The sequence below is a fragment of the Melanostigma gelatinosum genome, assembly GCF_949748355.1.
Source record: "Melanostigma gelatinosum genome assembly, chromosome: 1".
In the NCBI taxonomy this organism is placed as follows: Eukaryota; Metazoa; Chordata; class Actinopteri; order Perciformes; family Zoarcidae; genus Melanostigma; species Melanostigma gelatinosum.
Window position 1 is genome coordinate 9,039,630 of NC_136634.1, and position 16,964 is coordinate 9,056,593.

A 16,964-nucleotide genomic window follows, 5' to 3' on the forward strand; every position below is an offset into this window, starting at 1 on the left:
TATATATATATATATATATATATATATATAAATATATAAATATATATATATATATATAATTCCAAATTGTTCTGATACCAATTGTAAGTACAGTATTAGAGGAACATTATCGTAAGCTTTGATTCACAACTTTATTGCTTTCATATGAAATAGCTGTACTTCAACTAATTGACTAATTGATGAGAAAGGATGCTAAAAAATAGTCGCTATTGTAAAAACAAAAAGGATTCAAAATGTATTCTTTTTTTATTGTTGAAAATGGCAGCACAGTAAAAATATTAACATTCGCTGTTTCTCAATACATACAAAATCCCCAACATTTGGTTAAATCCAAAGATTCCAAAATGAAAACATTTGTTGATGTCAGAGGGAAAATTCTGTACATGGGAATTATGTCTACATGACTGAGCTGAAAGGTGTTATTATATCAGTGGTAAAAGTGAAAACTGGTGCTTCCTTTTTTGACTTGCAGAGGGATCCAAACACATTTATAAACATATGGCAATGCAAAAATGAAGACGCATAATCAAAGTTATTTTAACAAAATAATTCAACATTCATGCAAAAAGGTGTACCTGGAAGCTGTAAAAATAACACAGCGAGTAATGACGTATCACAACTGTACTCCTGCTTTTGAAGCGTCTCTCCTCTTTAAATGGATACCATGGATTTGGTCAACTTAGTCAAATTATGTTACGGTCTACTCTACATGTTCATAAAATGTAATGATGCCACCAATATGACCAAGGATATCAACATAAAAGACATAATGTATTTATAAAAAAAGGTCAAGGCACTGTGGCTCGGAGGCAGCGGTGTGTTCGAAGGAAAGACTTGTCGAAATGACAGTTAATCATTCACTCCTGATAACCGAGCACAGAAAGACTCACTCGAGCGACTGAGTCAGTCATTAAGAGTTACTGCAGTTTAAACAACCTGAGGTGAGGGATGATGCTAAGAAACATTATGCTGAGTTTTACTTAACGGTTCACGGCCAATGAGTGAAAGTGAACTTTGTCATGAACTTTGGAAGAGCAGTCTTTTGAAATCTATTTTTTCCTCCGAGGTTATGGTCCAAGTGGTCAAAATGAAAGAAGAGAAAAGTCACTTTTTGTGTTGGTGCTGTGAGACGTCTCATTGTGTTTTTCTCATCCCTTGGCTGATATGTTGAAGCCACTCCTTCAACATTTGAAAGCTTGGTCGAGCAGCAGGATCCAGGTTCCAGCACTGTTTCATGAGGTTGTACACCACTTCAGGACAGCCATCTGGACAGTCCATTTTGTAACCTTTCTCCACTCGAGGCACAACGTCTTTTAATGGCTACAGAATGGAAAAAGTTGTTGGTACACAGATGTGTTGACAGCAAACATAACTTACTTTTCAAAAAAAACTGTGAGATCTGTGTATTCTGTAACACATGGAGGTCAATTTGAGGCTAATAACGTGGTTCGTAAAAATACAGGAACACATTGAAGAACACAGTTCATACAGTTCAATTACATTTTGATTTTCACTAAACGGAATGTAGTTTATAGTCTCATATTTATCCTGTTACTTAATTTCAGGTATGTACATTGCCTCAACAATAACATTTTTAGGTGGATTTAGGTGGAGTTCTCTGAAAGTCACAAAACCACACCAAATATTGTCCCCTTTAGCATGAAGTATAACAGCAACAGGAACAAATCTAGAAGGTAAATGCATTGCTGATTAATCTCTCTCCTAGATCAAAGCCCAAATCCTCCTTAATATGTTCTGTACGCCTACTTACAAAAAATATATTGATACTTACAATTCTTGGGTAAGGCACTCGGCCAAAAGAGTAAATCTCCCAAAGCAGAATACCGTAGCTCCAAACATCTGATTTGGTGGAAAATTTCTATTGATTAAGAGAAAAACACACACAAGAGTTTATTTCAGTCAGTGGGACCGACACATGGTAACGCTCACTACTCAACATGGCAACAGTCCTTGTAAACTACGGTTTACCTTTTCTCTGAGGGCCTCTGGCGATGTCCACTTCACAGGCAGCTTAGCAGTGTCCTGAGTGGAAGAGGCCTCCTTGGTCAGACCAAAGTCACTGACTTTGGCCGAGTTGTCGTCTGACACAAGAACATTGCGGGCCGCTAAGTCTCGGTGGACAAAGTTATTGATTTCCAGGTACTCCATTGCTTCACAGACATCTCTGTAAAAGTACAAGACGTCGAAGTTCAAAACCTTGAAACAGAAAGACATGATACAGCTGTTCTACTCCCCTTTATTTGATCACATTGATCTGTTTTAGAGGTAGGCGGAGGAGGTAAACGACATTCAGTAGTGTGACATGCAGAGCACGAATACAAACAGTTCGGGGAGCCGCTCTTCAAAACAGCACCACAGCCCCACAGATCAAAAACTCTACAGTCTACCTTTAATACAGTATAATTGTAGATATGGTAGAAAACTGCAGTCATACGCACAGTGCAAAATTAAGGAGAGCATCTCCACCAAGTACTGTCCGGCCTCTGGAACGTAAGTAGTCAACCAAACAGCCCTGAAAACAAACAAACAGACGTGTGACAACTTTATAAAAGTACGAAAGATGTCAACAAATGAATCAGACAGTCTGCCACCTACCTTGGCCATGTACTCGGTAACTATAAACAGACTCCCGTTCTCCTCCACAATCACTCCAAGCAGCTGCACCAGGTTATCGTGCCGTAGTTGCCTTTGGAAGGAGAGGAGCACACAGACATGTAATGTGGTTCACATGTTACTTGTTTATTCATATTTCTAAAAACAAAAACAAAGAAAAGTATTTTTATTTCCTTACGTCATGACGGAAGCCTCTTCAATAAAGGCCTGTGCTGTAGCATCATGTTTTATGCACTTCACAGCTACTTTAGTCCCTCTATAGTCTCCCACCATGACATCTGGAATGATCACAAACGACAACAATTGACAGTTAACTCAAATCTAACAATGTCTACTCTTATTCACCCTCCTTCCTGATACAATACCTACAACAAAAACAACAAACCCTTCTCTTCAACCATTTGGAACATGGAGGAATGTTTCATTGTTAAAAGTTAATAACTTGGAATTCAATTTAATTAAGCAAGTTTGCATGGTTATGTTTTCACTGGACTTTTGTCAAAACCTTTGTACAAATTATGTACAGAAAAATGTAACGTTAATGCAAAATTTTCCCCAATACTTGTTAACACAATGTACTTTTTAAAGTAAAACCAGTCATGCTCCATCTTCCCCTGCCTGTTAGCATGTTCATAGTGCATATCTGATCCCCACCACATGTAAACGATTAAATAACAGTGCGTCACTTGTACTATGCAGTGTAAACTTGAAGCTACTTGCCTCCAAACTCTCCTTTTCCAATAACCTGCTGCAGCTTAAGGTCTTTCCTGCTCATCGACCAGCCACCTGTTGGTGATTTAAAGACAACATAACATAACATAACAGGCTAATACATGCTTCGCATGAACAAAAATGCTAAAATGCTGTGGTTGCTTGAATTGTAAAGTGAGACTTACCCTTGGAAAACTCATCCTGAGCGGCCACCGTCCCCTCCTCCACCTTTGGCTTTATTAGACTGGTGCACAGGCCATCTGCATCTTTGGTGTAGTGCTACAAAAAAAGCAAAACCTGGCATTATTTGATGGAATATTTAAGCACATAACTGTACCACCTGTTTAAACACTCACATAGCTTCAATAAAACGTCATATGACATAAAACAACACCACAGTTTAGGGGCAATCAAACTCAGCGAGCAGTGTTTCGTAATGACCAATAGAGGGCTGTATAATCAAATTAGAAAAACATATAATGGACGACAAACAAGGTTCCCTCTCAAATAGGTCAGACTAAAGGTCTATTTTACTCTGTAGAGTACATACAGCATGCTTCTGTTCAAAATAAGCCTGTTAATCAGTAAAAGGAGCTCATTGTGAGAGGAAAGCGCTTGATGTCTTTTGAGGTTAGAACTCTGCACCTCAGCATACTGTTCACTCTTCCTCTTTGACACTTCCTGTTCATTATTTGTTCCAGGAACTGTATGTGGTCTACGAGGTAGCACAGAGACGCAGAGCCTCTAAAACAGTGAAATACACCAAACATACAGTAGACGAAAGCTCTACATAGCACCAGAGCAAACACTAGAAACGTCTTGTTTCATTTATAAAATAAAACCAACTTTTAAAATCTGACCTCAACCAGCTGCATGAGGTTTTCAAAGTACCCCTCGTCATCGATCGTGAGCTTGCCGTTGGTGTAGACGATGCGGTAGTGCTCCACCTTGCCGTCGCAGCTCACACACAGGGTGTAGTCGCCGGGGAAGTTGGTGCTCTCTCGCACCAAGAACAGGCCAGTTTCAGGAGGGTTAAGCAACTGCTCGGCCTCATCCCGCGTTATCTTCCCATGAAACCACCTGGAAGTAGAAGAACCAGAGAGGTAACAGAGCATCCAAAAGAAAAAAGAATTCCTGCCGATTACTAAGGAAAGACTGCGGGGATCCATTTTGGGCCTGTGTTGCTGATTATTTTCCATTCGCCTTTGAGACGTGTTCATCTTTCGTTGTTTTGATGCAAATTGCAAATAAAACAAATACCGTTCTGGGATCAAGAGGTGTAGATTACAGTCATTTGCATATCCACTGTGACCAGTGTGTGTATTATTGAGAGGGTCACAGAATGTACAGTAACTTAATTTGCATGCTGCATCCACTCAGATGCACCTAGATCTCTTTTACCTTTCTCTTTCTTTTTTCTCTCTTTTTTAGATTACTTCAGTCTGAGATAGAAAAGAAACAACAGGAAACTATGCAGCACAAGTTCAAGCAAAGCTTTGCTTGAACTTGTGCTGCATAGTGTCCTGGAAACAGAAACAAGTGCACTGCAATTACAACACAGCCCGACCCAACTGTGGTCCCCATTCACATAACTACAGCGCCACAGCCACGACAAATAGCCCATCTGCCTCCAGCAACCACACAGCCTCAGGGAGAGGGCAAAGACCAGCTATTTAGCCGTAGCTGCAAAAGCCACACAACGCTGGTGTAGTGGCAACTTTTGAGTTAAAGACAGCAAATACATAAACCTAATCCTGTTTGCTTTGAAAGTGAAAGATTACATGGGGCATCAAAACTAAGTAAACCATGATATTGTTTGTACTCACTGCATTAGACTCAGCTTCCCTCCGGATTTCACTCCTTCTCTTTTCTGAACATAGTTGGCTGGAATTGTTCCCTCGAGACCTGCAGAGTTCTTCGCTTTGTACCAGTTTGGATCCTGGAACACAAAATGTCAGAAATGGTTAAAGTGAATAAGTTAAATATTAATGTGTAGTAGGAAACACAAACATGAAGTCATTCCATGTGTTTTCATATCTACAGACATGCTGCATGAGAGCAAAACGCTATATTTATAGGAACATAAGTTAGGCCATGAAACATTACCTTTGTGACAATAATAATCGACAACACGTCTCCTTTATTGAAGGGCAGGTCCTGCTCTGATGTGCCTGTGAAGTTGTACCTGGCCACACACTCTGTGCCCTGTGGCCATGGAGTCTACGGGAACATGGGCAGATCACTAATTAGTAAACAATTGTCTCATCTGACATGTCGTGATGTGTATCTGAATACCTTACCTGGACCTCTGTCATGGTGAGGTGGTTCAATCCTCTCTCAGATGATGTTTTCTAGCTGCAACCATTAGAGCTGATAGACACACACACACACACACACACACAGTACGTAAGAAGGGAAACAGAATTAAATCAGTTTGACGCCCTCAGTTCAAAAGGTATTCACTTAACCACACACTAATTCTCAGGAAGAAAGATCATTTGCGGTTTTGCTGTTTATGGTGCGCATGTTCATTCATAGTAAACAAGTCAGCTATTATCAGAACGCACAAGAGTAGTTTCAGATCAGACAGTGTCAGTAAAAATAACTCGCTGATAAAGAAAGCAGAACTAACAAGTCTTTTTTTAAAAGCACACTTTCACAACTAGGGCAGAATGTTTCCATGACGCATGAATACATGAAGACGAGGCTTCTGTGTGTTGATGGACAATAAAACTCTGTAATAATAAATATACTGTAAAGTATGTTTTGGAATAATATTCTAACTGATGAATAAAAGGCTTAAAACTTGATCTACTTTGTACTTTTTATTCTATATGCTAAACCAGTTCATTTTGACCAATGAGTGCTCCGCCCCAGTGACTGGCCCTTGTATGAATCAAGATAGCTCTCCTCAGCGCTGGAATGCAAACTCGTGGTGCGATCTGACCAGGCCGGAGGGACTCATCCAGCCCAGCGTTTCTTTACCGCAATAAAACAGCCACTGCGACTGTAACCGTGGGCCTGAGTCACTCTGGAGCATTGTTTCCATGATACATGCACAACAACGTTATAACGAAATGATGACCTATGGGTTAAGTCACACTCAACACCCCCCCCCCCCCTCAATCCTCCCCCAAAAAACCCACTTCCTCTCTTCTTGTGTTAGTTCCCATGGAGAAGAGGTGGGACTCAATGGTCAGGGAAAATCCTGGCTTTGATACATCTGCCACTTTACATGAGGTCACATCCTCCAACATGTCGGTTACCATGCAGTCAACGTCCTGTATGTGTTGGGGGGGGGGGGGGGGGTCAGATACTTCTATGATATCCTCATATCACTTTCCAAGCTCTTCCTTTTAAAATTATATTTCTTCTCTTGCAAATATAATCTGGCACTTCTGCTTTGTCACACATTTAAATAAATGTCTCACACATTTAAATAAATGACCAGCCTCGTCACAACAAGTGTTAGACTAAAAACTGTCCTGCGTCCCGGAGAGGACTGTCATCACTCAGTATGATGAGGGTGAGATGGATGTTGTCCCCTATGGAGCACTGCAGCTGTCTATCTGGACACATTTCCCACACCCATCAACCCATAAAGGACACCCCCATTTTGCATCTGCTCATCCCAACCCGTCTTTTCTACGGTTACACTTTGACATTTCACACTGCACAGAGGGTCACGACAGGAAAAGAAAAGGTCTGAAGCCATGCTAGCGGTGCTTTGAGACTGTAAAGCTCATTGTGAAGGAAGCCAAACTAATGGTGCCATGTGACCCCTCAACACAAGTCTAACATGCCTTTAAGCTATGAGCAGTTTAACCAAAGACATTTTGCCCACTCTATTTTTGTTCGTTTACATATTATTTCGAGGCCTGGTAGGCTAAATGTATCCAGTATTTCATTGAAAATAAGTCACAAAACAGTTAACACCCTATCCCATTAATCATCTCGCGTCTGACCCGACCCCAGGCTGGAAACCACTGTGCGACATAAGAAGCTGTGGTGTAAAGTAAGTAAGTACATTTACACAATTCAGTTGTTATTTGTACTTTCTTTGATTTTATTTTTAGGGTAATGGATGCTCTTTAGTTTACTACATTGAATTATTTGGTACCGATAGTTGTTACTTTGTAAATTAAGATTTCAAAAACCATCAAACAGTTGTTGAGACATTTCACTTTGAATCCCAAATGTCAACCTGCTGTTGTTGCTGGAGGTAAAGTGAAGGCAAGGGATCACCAAAGTCAGTCGTATTCATCATGTGGGGACCATGAATTGTCAATCTATCCAATTGTTGTTGAGATGTTTCAGTCTGGACCGACGGTCAATCCCGAGAGCCATGCTGCTGGCGTGGATAACAACTCATTGTCACTGTAGGTAATCCATTATTCTGACTAAAATCTATATAAATTATAATTTAAAGCAGGAACTTTTGCTTGTTATGTTATGAAAACAGAATTTGCAGAATCTGTCACGGCAACATCCTCGGTGAAAGAGCGAAGTGATCTCACCGAGTGTGGCTCAATGGGGCCAAGGCCGACACACAACGGCACTTTTTTCTTCATCTCTTTTGGGACGAGGAATGCATCTCAGCAGCAGGCCACCAGCAGCCGACTGAATGGGACAGAACTCAGTCTGTGATGGTGTCACATTGCCATTTCCAGAGAGCTCCACATAGAACCACAGCTTGCTCTTTTCAGGAAGCGGACAACGCTGTCATTGTGAGTCGGTCGAGTTTCTATTGACCCCTGTCTCATTGAGAAGTCCATCATCATCATCATCATCAGCCTGTCCGGTGAGTAGCTTTAGGGGCAGCAATGATTTAGTTCTGCAGGTCTGGAGATATGAATTGTACTTCATATTGAGAGATATTTTCTGTTTTAGGAGAAGCCAGGCATGACCTAAGCTACTGACGGCAACAGGAAACCAGCAAACTCTGTGACAGACTAAACATGAATGGCGTCAGGAAAGAGCACAAGGAGCACAAACTCACTCCAAATCTAACACTCACTAATAAATAGAAGTTTCACATCACTTCAATCAAAGCTTATCTAACTAGTCCAATTTGACATATAATTGGCATCGATAAAAATCCTACTGTTGAAAACAAACCAGTTGATCAACACTTTGTCTCGTCTCTCTTGTCTCTAGCAAGCAAGTCACAGTCTAAACTGTACAAATCAGTGCTAGCCTGAGCGCACAAAGCAAGACAAGACAGGAATGTAGTGATATCTCCTTTGGTCTTGTTTAAATCTGCCACTCCCTGGTCTATCTGTAGAGGTAAAAATGCCGATCATGCAAGGTGTTGCAAAAGCTGCTGGGATACAGTGAAGTGACGATGGCTGGAGGTCCTGTGGACAGATCTGCAAATGTGTCACTCAAAAACAGCAGCATGTGCTGGTCTTTGAAATCTTACTCTGAAGAGTAACAAGGCCATCTTCAAACAGATCTCCCTCCACTTCTCAGTCGTGGAAAGCAACAAAGCACTTTTACTCAAATACTGTACTTAAGTGGCACTTTGAGGTACTTGTACTTTGTACTCTTGTTTGTTTGTTTTGTTAAATCTTTGCACTATTGTTTAGTTAGTTCATTTGAATATTATTCAATTTCTTTGTACCGGTATATATTGTGCATTTTTATATTTAATATTTTTTACTCTGTTATTTTACCTGTACCATAAATGCTGCTGTAGCGAAAAAAATATTCCCCTTGCAGGATTATTAAAGTAACTATCTATCCATCTACCCATCTACTTTACTTGAGTTTTCCATTTTAGGCTATTTCTACTACTAAGAATCCTATTCCACTACATTTCAGTAGGAAATATTGCACTTTTCACTCCACTACATTTATCTGACAGAACATATAACAAAAAGATAAAACAAACTCATCGAATAAAATTCCTTGGTAAACATTAAATCAGCGGTCCCAATTTTTTTGGGCTTGTGACTCCTTACAAAGAAGCAGTGTCTACTTGGGGCCCCTTGTCACATTTCAGATGTCTATGAGTTGTTCGCAGTTCCACCAAAGAGACATTTGCCCTCTGAACATCAAAAGGCAATAGTATTTAAGTAAAATGCTGCTCGCACATTGATGCACTAGTATTAACAATCTAATACTATAATATATCAGTCATATGGACCATGTATTTGCACTTTACTGATAGTGCCTCTGTGTTTTTACCAAAGTAGGATTTTGACTGTGTGCTCCTGCATCCCTCCTCTATTTGCAGAAGGGGGGCTGGGTAATATGCCCCTCGTCCTGACCCTCCAGTCTCAGGATGCTCTGCGACTGCTTTGCTGCTGCTGCCCTGTTATCATCACCATTACAGCAGCAGGGTGGCAGTGCCAAGTGCAGAGAGAAGGAAACAATGATTTTTGTCCACATCCCCGGAGCTATCGTCTGGCAGACATACAAACCAACTCACCGAGTGGTGAGAAATGTACAGAAAGAGAAAGAGCGCATGGCATGCCAACAGTTCACCCAGCTGGCTTTGACAGCCTGCAGATGTTCTTGAGGAACCTCAGAGGAGGAAATCCCCTCTGACTCTAGCACAGCTGGACTCTGGTGCAGCAGCACTGCTCACTGAAACTGAGGTCTCTCTGCAGGATATAAGACCGGAAGTACGAGTCCAGTGGTCTGCCAAGCAGCACAAGCCGTCATTGTATCACTTTAATGGCGGTCAGTTTTGCCTGTGAGGCTAAGTGATACAAAGTATGAAAGCATACTGATAGGGCATACATGGAAAATAGCATCCTGTTTATCAGAGATAATATAATTTAACCCTGAAAAACAAGGCCGTCTTCAGGCTAACAGGACGAGAAAAGCAATGATTGTCAGTCAGGGGGAAATCCCCCTTCATTTTGCATCCAGGCATTACAGTAAACTTTGCATTTTACTCCCTTCCAAAGTTCAAACAACGCAATGAAGGCATTGACCCTTATGCCACGTGGGGTAATTGGTGCTTTTAATAAGTAAACACGTTAAAAAAAAACACCATGTAAGGCAAAGCTGCCCTGCCTGAGCAGTGAACGGACACTTCCTTGCTGAGGTGTGATGCACACCATGCAGTGCAATGCTGCTCTGCTGATGCAGCTATGCTTCACAGAGCAGCCGTCTGCTGTGGTTTCATGCGCTTGTTTCATAAGCTTCATCCTTCTTTACAGTTTTGTTACACTCTAAAAGAGGAATCCTCTGTAGAAGAAGCTCTAAGGCTGTGCCAGCAGCACCAGACTTGCGAGAGCCAAAGAGGGGCATCACCCCTTAACAGACCAAAGAGGTCCTCAGTTCCTCGCTCTGACAACAAGCCTACTTCTTTCATTGAGCTGTTTTTCTGTTTGCCACTTTGCATGGGTGGCTTGTTAAATTTGCAAGTGCAGCCAGTTTTGCAAAGTTTTTAAAAAGTTCTGAAACAGTCCCGATGCATCGTCTTGAGTCAGCAGAATGATCACCATCACTATCATTAACAGAACCGTTTTGAGAGCTGCATGATGCAGCTTCTGTACCCCAAAAAGGCTTGGAGGACGTAAATAAGGAAATCACACATTTACTACGCCTCGTCTTGTTTTACTGTGAAGCACTTTGAGCAACACTCATTACATGGAATGAGATTAGATGTTGGCCTACGTGTCACAGGTCCCAAAGCCCCAATGAGTTCCGATGATCAGACGTGTCAGTAACTGTACAACGGAAGTGTACAAGCTGGCAGCGCTATTCTAGAAGTGTGGGCTAGTTTTACCACGACACACGCGCTTCACTGCGTCTACAAGCCGAGGGTCCTTTTCTAAATAAATAAACTCTTACCTGTTTGCAGGCAAAACCCGATCGGTTTGAGGCAACAGCAGGTGATTCAGCTCCTGTCCTCTCAGCGGCAGCAGACAAATTCCCATTCACGAAATAACTGACAGTCGATGTCGAAATGCAAAACACATCAAGTCCCGATGAGGAAGTGAACTGTGCCTCAGGTGACCCGAAACTTCAGCAGTCCAAAAGTATCTCAATCAAACCAGCGACGACAGTTGTTGGTGCGTATCCTGTCAACATCATTTGGGGAAAGGTCGCTGCAAATTATGAAAAATAAACTTTTCCAAAAAGAACGTATTGCTGCAGCCTCGACGGTCCCCGTGTAGAAAAAGTCGAGTGAGAACAAAACGAGGTAACTCGACTGGTGAAATGTCACAGCGATGAAATAAATGCGATTCAGATCAATTTGAGTCCACTTCACACTGCCCCACTCCTTTTCCCCTTCAGAAAAATTCAAGTTTTTTGCCCCACCTTGATTTTGCAGTGCACATGCGCGTTAAATAAGAAACAAGACTGGTTAAAAATAGAATAATGGATTAATTTCTGTCACTTTGGTGAGTGAATTTGATCATCCATTTTTTGTTTTTACACACAAAGTCCACAAAGATGACGCAAATGTGAATTTTTTTAATTGTTTTTATTGTCTCGGTCTGCAGACATGACACAAGAGGACTGCACAGTACTTTTGCACAAAACGCCTGGCAGTGAACTTCGCTCCCGAAAGATAAACAGTTGTGCAGTCTAGACAAAACCGTTCAATGCGATTTTATTTTCTTAACTGCAAAGCATTGTCGCATGGACTGAACACCCCCAGTGCAGATCTGAGAATGTGAAACATGTAAACTCAATCTCAAGACGCGTAACCAGCGTTTAAACGAAGTTACTTTACAAACACAGATCACCTCATGGTTCCTGACCGAGAGAAATAACACGTTTGAATGAGGAAATAGTGCATAAATCTGAATTACAACAGAATAAGGAAGAGCCATCAGACCTGCGGTTCAATGGCCCCCTGGCGGCCAAACACGGTATAAACTCGTCGCAGTCAGTAACGCTGGCTGATGCTTCCAGACCTGTCTCAACAGATGAGACGGAACACATCAGGCCGGAGGAATGTCGGAGAAAGGACAAACCCTTTGCGCATGAATGTCAATTTCACTGAATTACTGTATGAACCAAACAAACACATGAGATCCGTGTGTGAACACAGTATGACACAATACAGTGTTGATGTAAACAATCTGCAGGTCCAGTACTCTTTATAAAGGCGTCTCTGCTCTGCACATACTGCAAAGTGAATGTGCTCAAGCAGAGGGTTTCACTTTCATTGTCAAAAAGTTCTGGCAGTAGAGATACAAACATCACCTCAGTCAGCACAAATCAAGCAGCTCTGATATTTCACAGTCTACACTTTAGAAACACACAAAGCAGTACTCTTACATCAGGAGGTGGAACCCATGAAAAGAAATGTTAACGATTTCTCATCACAAAAAAACAAAATGTATTTGGTTCAAAGATCTTGATGAAACTCTTCTCGGACATTCTTCAAAAGAATAGTGCATCACAGAAGATGCTATGTATGCATTCCTATGTTAGTGTGATGCAGTGTCCTCTTAAAATCTGTGACTAAACCACACCACAAATATTTAACTACTGTAGACTATGTTCACGATGATTTTTTTTTTTTTAATTAATGCTACACAGTAGCAATTAGAAACCAATGTAAAACTATTAAATGTCAAATAAACAAATGATTTGTAATAAAGGAACTGAAACTTGCAAACGCACTGGTATGGTCCTTTAACAGCTACAATAGAGAGCCGAAGTAGAACTGAAACATCCGGGTTGTGTTCCAGAGAAAATCTCTCTCATTGACATTTGTTACCAAACTCACTAAAAATCTAGCTTTGTAACAGTCAGTGTGTCGCCTCAAGTGTTTTTTGGAAAAACAATGTAATATCTGTTCAATATATGTTTTAGCGGCATTCGGCGAACATCATGTCCTAAAAGCCTTTTACATGTTATGGATATGGACTAAACCAACTGTCCATATCCGGGCTTGTAGTTCTGACGTGGGATCTGTAGTGTTTCCTATGCTCACAAAATAATTGTTTAACAAAGGTTTAGCTTCATGTACCTGCTGTAGATTGCTGCCGAATGCATTGATGAGACTAATGACTGATTGCATTGACTTACAGAGGCTCATGACTTTCGCCTCTATATTAATCACATTTAGTTAGACTCCCCCCCCCCCCCCCCCTTAAAAAGCTAAATTGCTAGAGGTCTTACAGGCTGCATAATCCTATCAAAGCCCTTATCATGACTGCCTAATTTACCATGAACAAACAAAAGTGCTGATATCTTTATGCTCTGCAGAAGCTGCTCCATTCAACACTGGTTTAGATTGAAAATACAAAATTACTCGCATAAATGACAAACAGTCGATCAGACGACAGCTACAGAGTGCTGTCGAGTATGGCAGAGTATAAGACAAGCCATTAGCAATGGTGCCGCTGATATAAATTGGATTACTGATGAATGTAATAACATCACCGTTGCATGTATTATATGGTGGATCTCCATTTATTCGCCAGACGGCTTTAGAATGAGGTTCGATTGCAGCGACATTCAGAAATGTTTCCATGTGAAGTCACAGATTGTCCATTCAATCTAAAACTACTTAACACTGTGCTGTGTTTTCAAAAACTCTTTCTTCCAAATATCGGTTAGTATCATGTAAATACAATGGTATCTACATGATGGCTGAAGCCTCTGATGGTCGACACATTTACTTTTTCAATAAAGCTCTTCGCGATCCCACCCATAGAACTTATTCGTTGCAGAACTAATGCACTAAACAGCGGCCCCACTCACATGTTGAAGAGTTGGAAACGTAATGGATGAACTCTGGAATATAAGGCGCCATAACCTTGTGTGTGGTCACGGAGGTGTCTTGTTTACCACTAGTCCCATTATGCAGAGTGCAAGGGGATGACAAATTTGCAGCCAAAAGGAGAAATGTACTTAATTCCCACTTCCTGGAACACCTGGCGAGGAATACCTATGTCACACAGGTAAACGCTGCCAGCCCCTTCAGCCAGGGGAAGGGGGAGGCAGAGAGAGAGGGACCACTTGGCCTCGACTGCCTGTCCCTTTCCACTACCAGGAGGGTCCAAGCTGAGCACTGGCGCTCGGTTCTGGTTAGCCCAGTCTGCAGCTGCTCGGTACCAAGGCTGATCCATCAGGAATGTGTTCTCGTGGCAGTCCAGGCAGTTTAAGATTAAGTCCACGGGAGTGTCTGGAAGGTCTGTGGAGTCGGAGGAGAAAAAAAAAATTATAAACATGACCTCAACTAGAGTGCAAAATATAAAAATAAAGACCAAAAACAACTGAGCAAACTATAAAAGTAAAGAAGTATGTCCACCTTTGATACTCGACACCTGTTTGCCACCAGTTTTGTTGAAGAGGGTGAGCTCGCTGGTGACAGAGTCGAGCATCTTGACAAAATTGGGCAGAAACAAGATGACCTCCACTTCATGATTGGCCAGGTGACGCCCACAGCTGATGCCCTGAGCACCCTGAACATGAGGCCCACACAGCAGAGCAACCGTGGGACGCTGGTGCAAATTTTTGGGAGTGAATCTGGAGGAAACATGATAACAAAACTAAGTTGCTTTTAACTTATGCTGCGTTCACACCGGTCGCGTTGATTTTTTGACGCACTGCAAAATCGCGTCCAACGCGCCGCCGGTCGTGTTCACACCAAACGCCGCAAAATCGCGTAGCGCCGGAGAGGGGGCGTGGTTTATCGACAGGAAGCCGTTCACCTGGCCCATATTTCTTTCCGCTTTCAACCGTGAAAGGAATAAGGACAATTGCTGCTTTGTACGTGTTGTGGAAGTCCCTCAAACGTCGGAATGCCAAACGCCAGTGATGACAGGGGGAGCAACTCAACGCCGATAGGCTATCGCGCCACGCGATTATTTCGCAGAAGTTGAAAAATTTCAACTCGCGCGTTGGCAAAATCGCGCCGCGGCAGTCTCATCGCGTCTGTGCATAGACTTTGTATCTCTACGCGTGTCAAAAAATCAACGCAACCGGTGTGAACGCAGCATAAGGCTGTTCTCATCTGTGCTTACAAATCCTCCATGCATGCTTACCTGTTGGGCCCACCCAGCAATGTAAGTGCCATCTGACTTGCACACACTCCAGTCATCTCAAGTCTTCGCTCCAGTGAGAGACCATGGCGCTCAGCGACTGACAATAGACGCTGGTGTAGTTCATAGGATATACTGGGCACAACAAGCCCAGAATCTGTATGGGGGGGAAAAAACAAAAAAAACAGTGCACTTTAGATCATTTGCGCAACTACAATTTGCTCAAACATGCGACTCAACTTACCGGTGCAGTACTCTTTGGCCCCCGGTTGCGGTACAGTAATCTGTCTGTACACAATCGGTTTGGCCTCCAGGATGTTTTCATCGTGACGGTACCGTGTGGGTGTCTGATCTTGAGGAGTCCCGCGTGACCTGGCACCATTACGTGATGTATCGATTTCTGAGAAAACGGCTGCTTTGTCAAAAAGCGCCAAGTTTCCTTCAAAATCAAAGTCTGTATCCAGCCCGTCTTCTATGGCATCCCCAAAACACTCGTCGTCTCTGAGCTTCATCTGACCATTCTTCACCCCGTTCTTCTTCGGTGTCACTTGGTTTGCCCCTCGACTACTAGATGACCCTGATGGGGAAAAATACACATTAACTCAACACAGCAACAGTATTTTCTGATCGAGCTGCACTACATTGCACTTACAGGAGTTGTGTCTTCTACGAAATGCTTTTGGCTGGCCGGGTATGTCCTGGTGACGCTCTCCATGGCTTTTGGAGCAGTGCTGAGGAGAGTTCAGTTTCTCCACAGACCTGGGATCACCCTTTGGGACTGCGACTGGAGCACTGCCTACCTTTGTAGTTGCAAAAGAGCTGTTCCTAGCATTGCCATTTGTGATATCTAAAATCTTGAGTTCTTTTATGTCAATGGCACTACAGGGAAAAAATAATAATATGTTTAGTGACAGGAAGAAACGGTGGTTGTCAATCAGCACAATTAGTGAAAAATATATAGAGAGTAAACATTTCGTGGCCGAGTATTTACCTGAATGTGACCTCGGGAACAGGGCACTTGACTCCATTATGGAAAGGTTGCCTTAAGGAGATGGTTTGGCTGGACTGCTCCACAGACACCACCTCTCCTTGATAGACTCCCAGTGTTGGCCCACAGTTAATTGACACCAAACTACCCAACCAATCCGCTGCCATGATTGCACAACGTTGAAGAACAGAAGTTTGGTTTTCACGTTTCTTGTCAGAGAAGCTTTGTCAGAAAAAAAACAGACTCTGTTAAAATAGTACGCTACCTTTCTGGCAGCAGGACATCAGATATCAGCGTGGTGTTACCGAAGTTATGCTAACTGACTAGCATTAGCATCGGCCTGTTATCTAGCGTTAATTCCAAGACGCAAACGCTGTATTTGATTAAAGATGAGAGGTTAAAGTGTTTTACCTTTCCGGGGTTAACGCGAAGAACACTTCTCAAGAACTCAAATTAATGAAATGTCAAATTAAGTGCTGAAAGGAAAATCGTAGCTCATTTAACCTGCTAGCTTTTAGCTTATTGAATGGTCAAAAGATGCTGCCGCTAGCTTCAAGATGACAGCTTCCGGTTTCCGATATACGGCGTTTTTCACAATAAGAGCTCAAAGGTGAAGATTTTTATCAACATGAAAATTAGCGAAATCTGAAATACTGCAATTTCTA

General features: G+C 42.1%; 2 protein-coding genes across 2 annotated transcripts; both read right to left on the reverse strand.

Moving 5' to 3' along the window:
- Positions 1-262: 262 nt before the first annotated feature.
- On the reverse strand, positions 263-11,581 carry csk (C-terminal Src kinase). The gene is made up of 13 exons (XM_079267395.1): positions 11,155-11,581; positions 5,646-5,715; positions 5,452-5,565; positions 5,172-5,284; positions 4,206-4,425; positions 3,531-3,624; positions 3,355-3,420; positions 2,813-2,912; positions 2,617-2,707; positions 2,460-2,533; positions 1,990-2,185; positions 1,793-1,879; positions 263-1,320 (listed from the first exon to the last, which is right to left on the reverse strand). The coding sequence occupies exons 2-13, from the start codon at positions 5,658-5,660 to the stop codon at positions 1,135-1,137; spliced, it is 1,356 nt and encodes a 451-aa protein (XP_079123521.1). The 5' UTR covers positions 5,661-5,715; positions 11,155-11,581; the 3' UTR covers positions 263-1,134.
- A 227-nt stretch (positions 11,582-11,808) lies between these two features.
- Positions 11,809-16,835, reverse strand: edc3 (enhancer of mRNA decapping 3 homolog). The gene is made up of 7 exons (XM_079296873.1): positions 16,711-16,835; positions 16,303-16,521; positions 15,964-16,190; positions 15,556-15,888; positions 15,315-15,468; positions 14,579-14,796; positions 11,809-14,461 (listed from the first exon to the last, which is right to left on the reverse strand). The coding sequence occupies exons 2-7, from the start codon at positions 16,464-16,466 to the stop codon at positions 14,127-14,129; spliced, it is 1,431 nt and encodes a 476-aa protein (XP_079152999.1). The 5' UTR covers positions 16,467-16,521; positions 16,711-16,835; the 3' UTR covers positions 11,809-14,126.
- Positions 16,836-16,964: the final 129 nt, after the last annotated feature.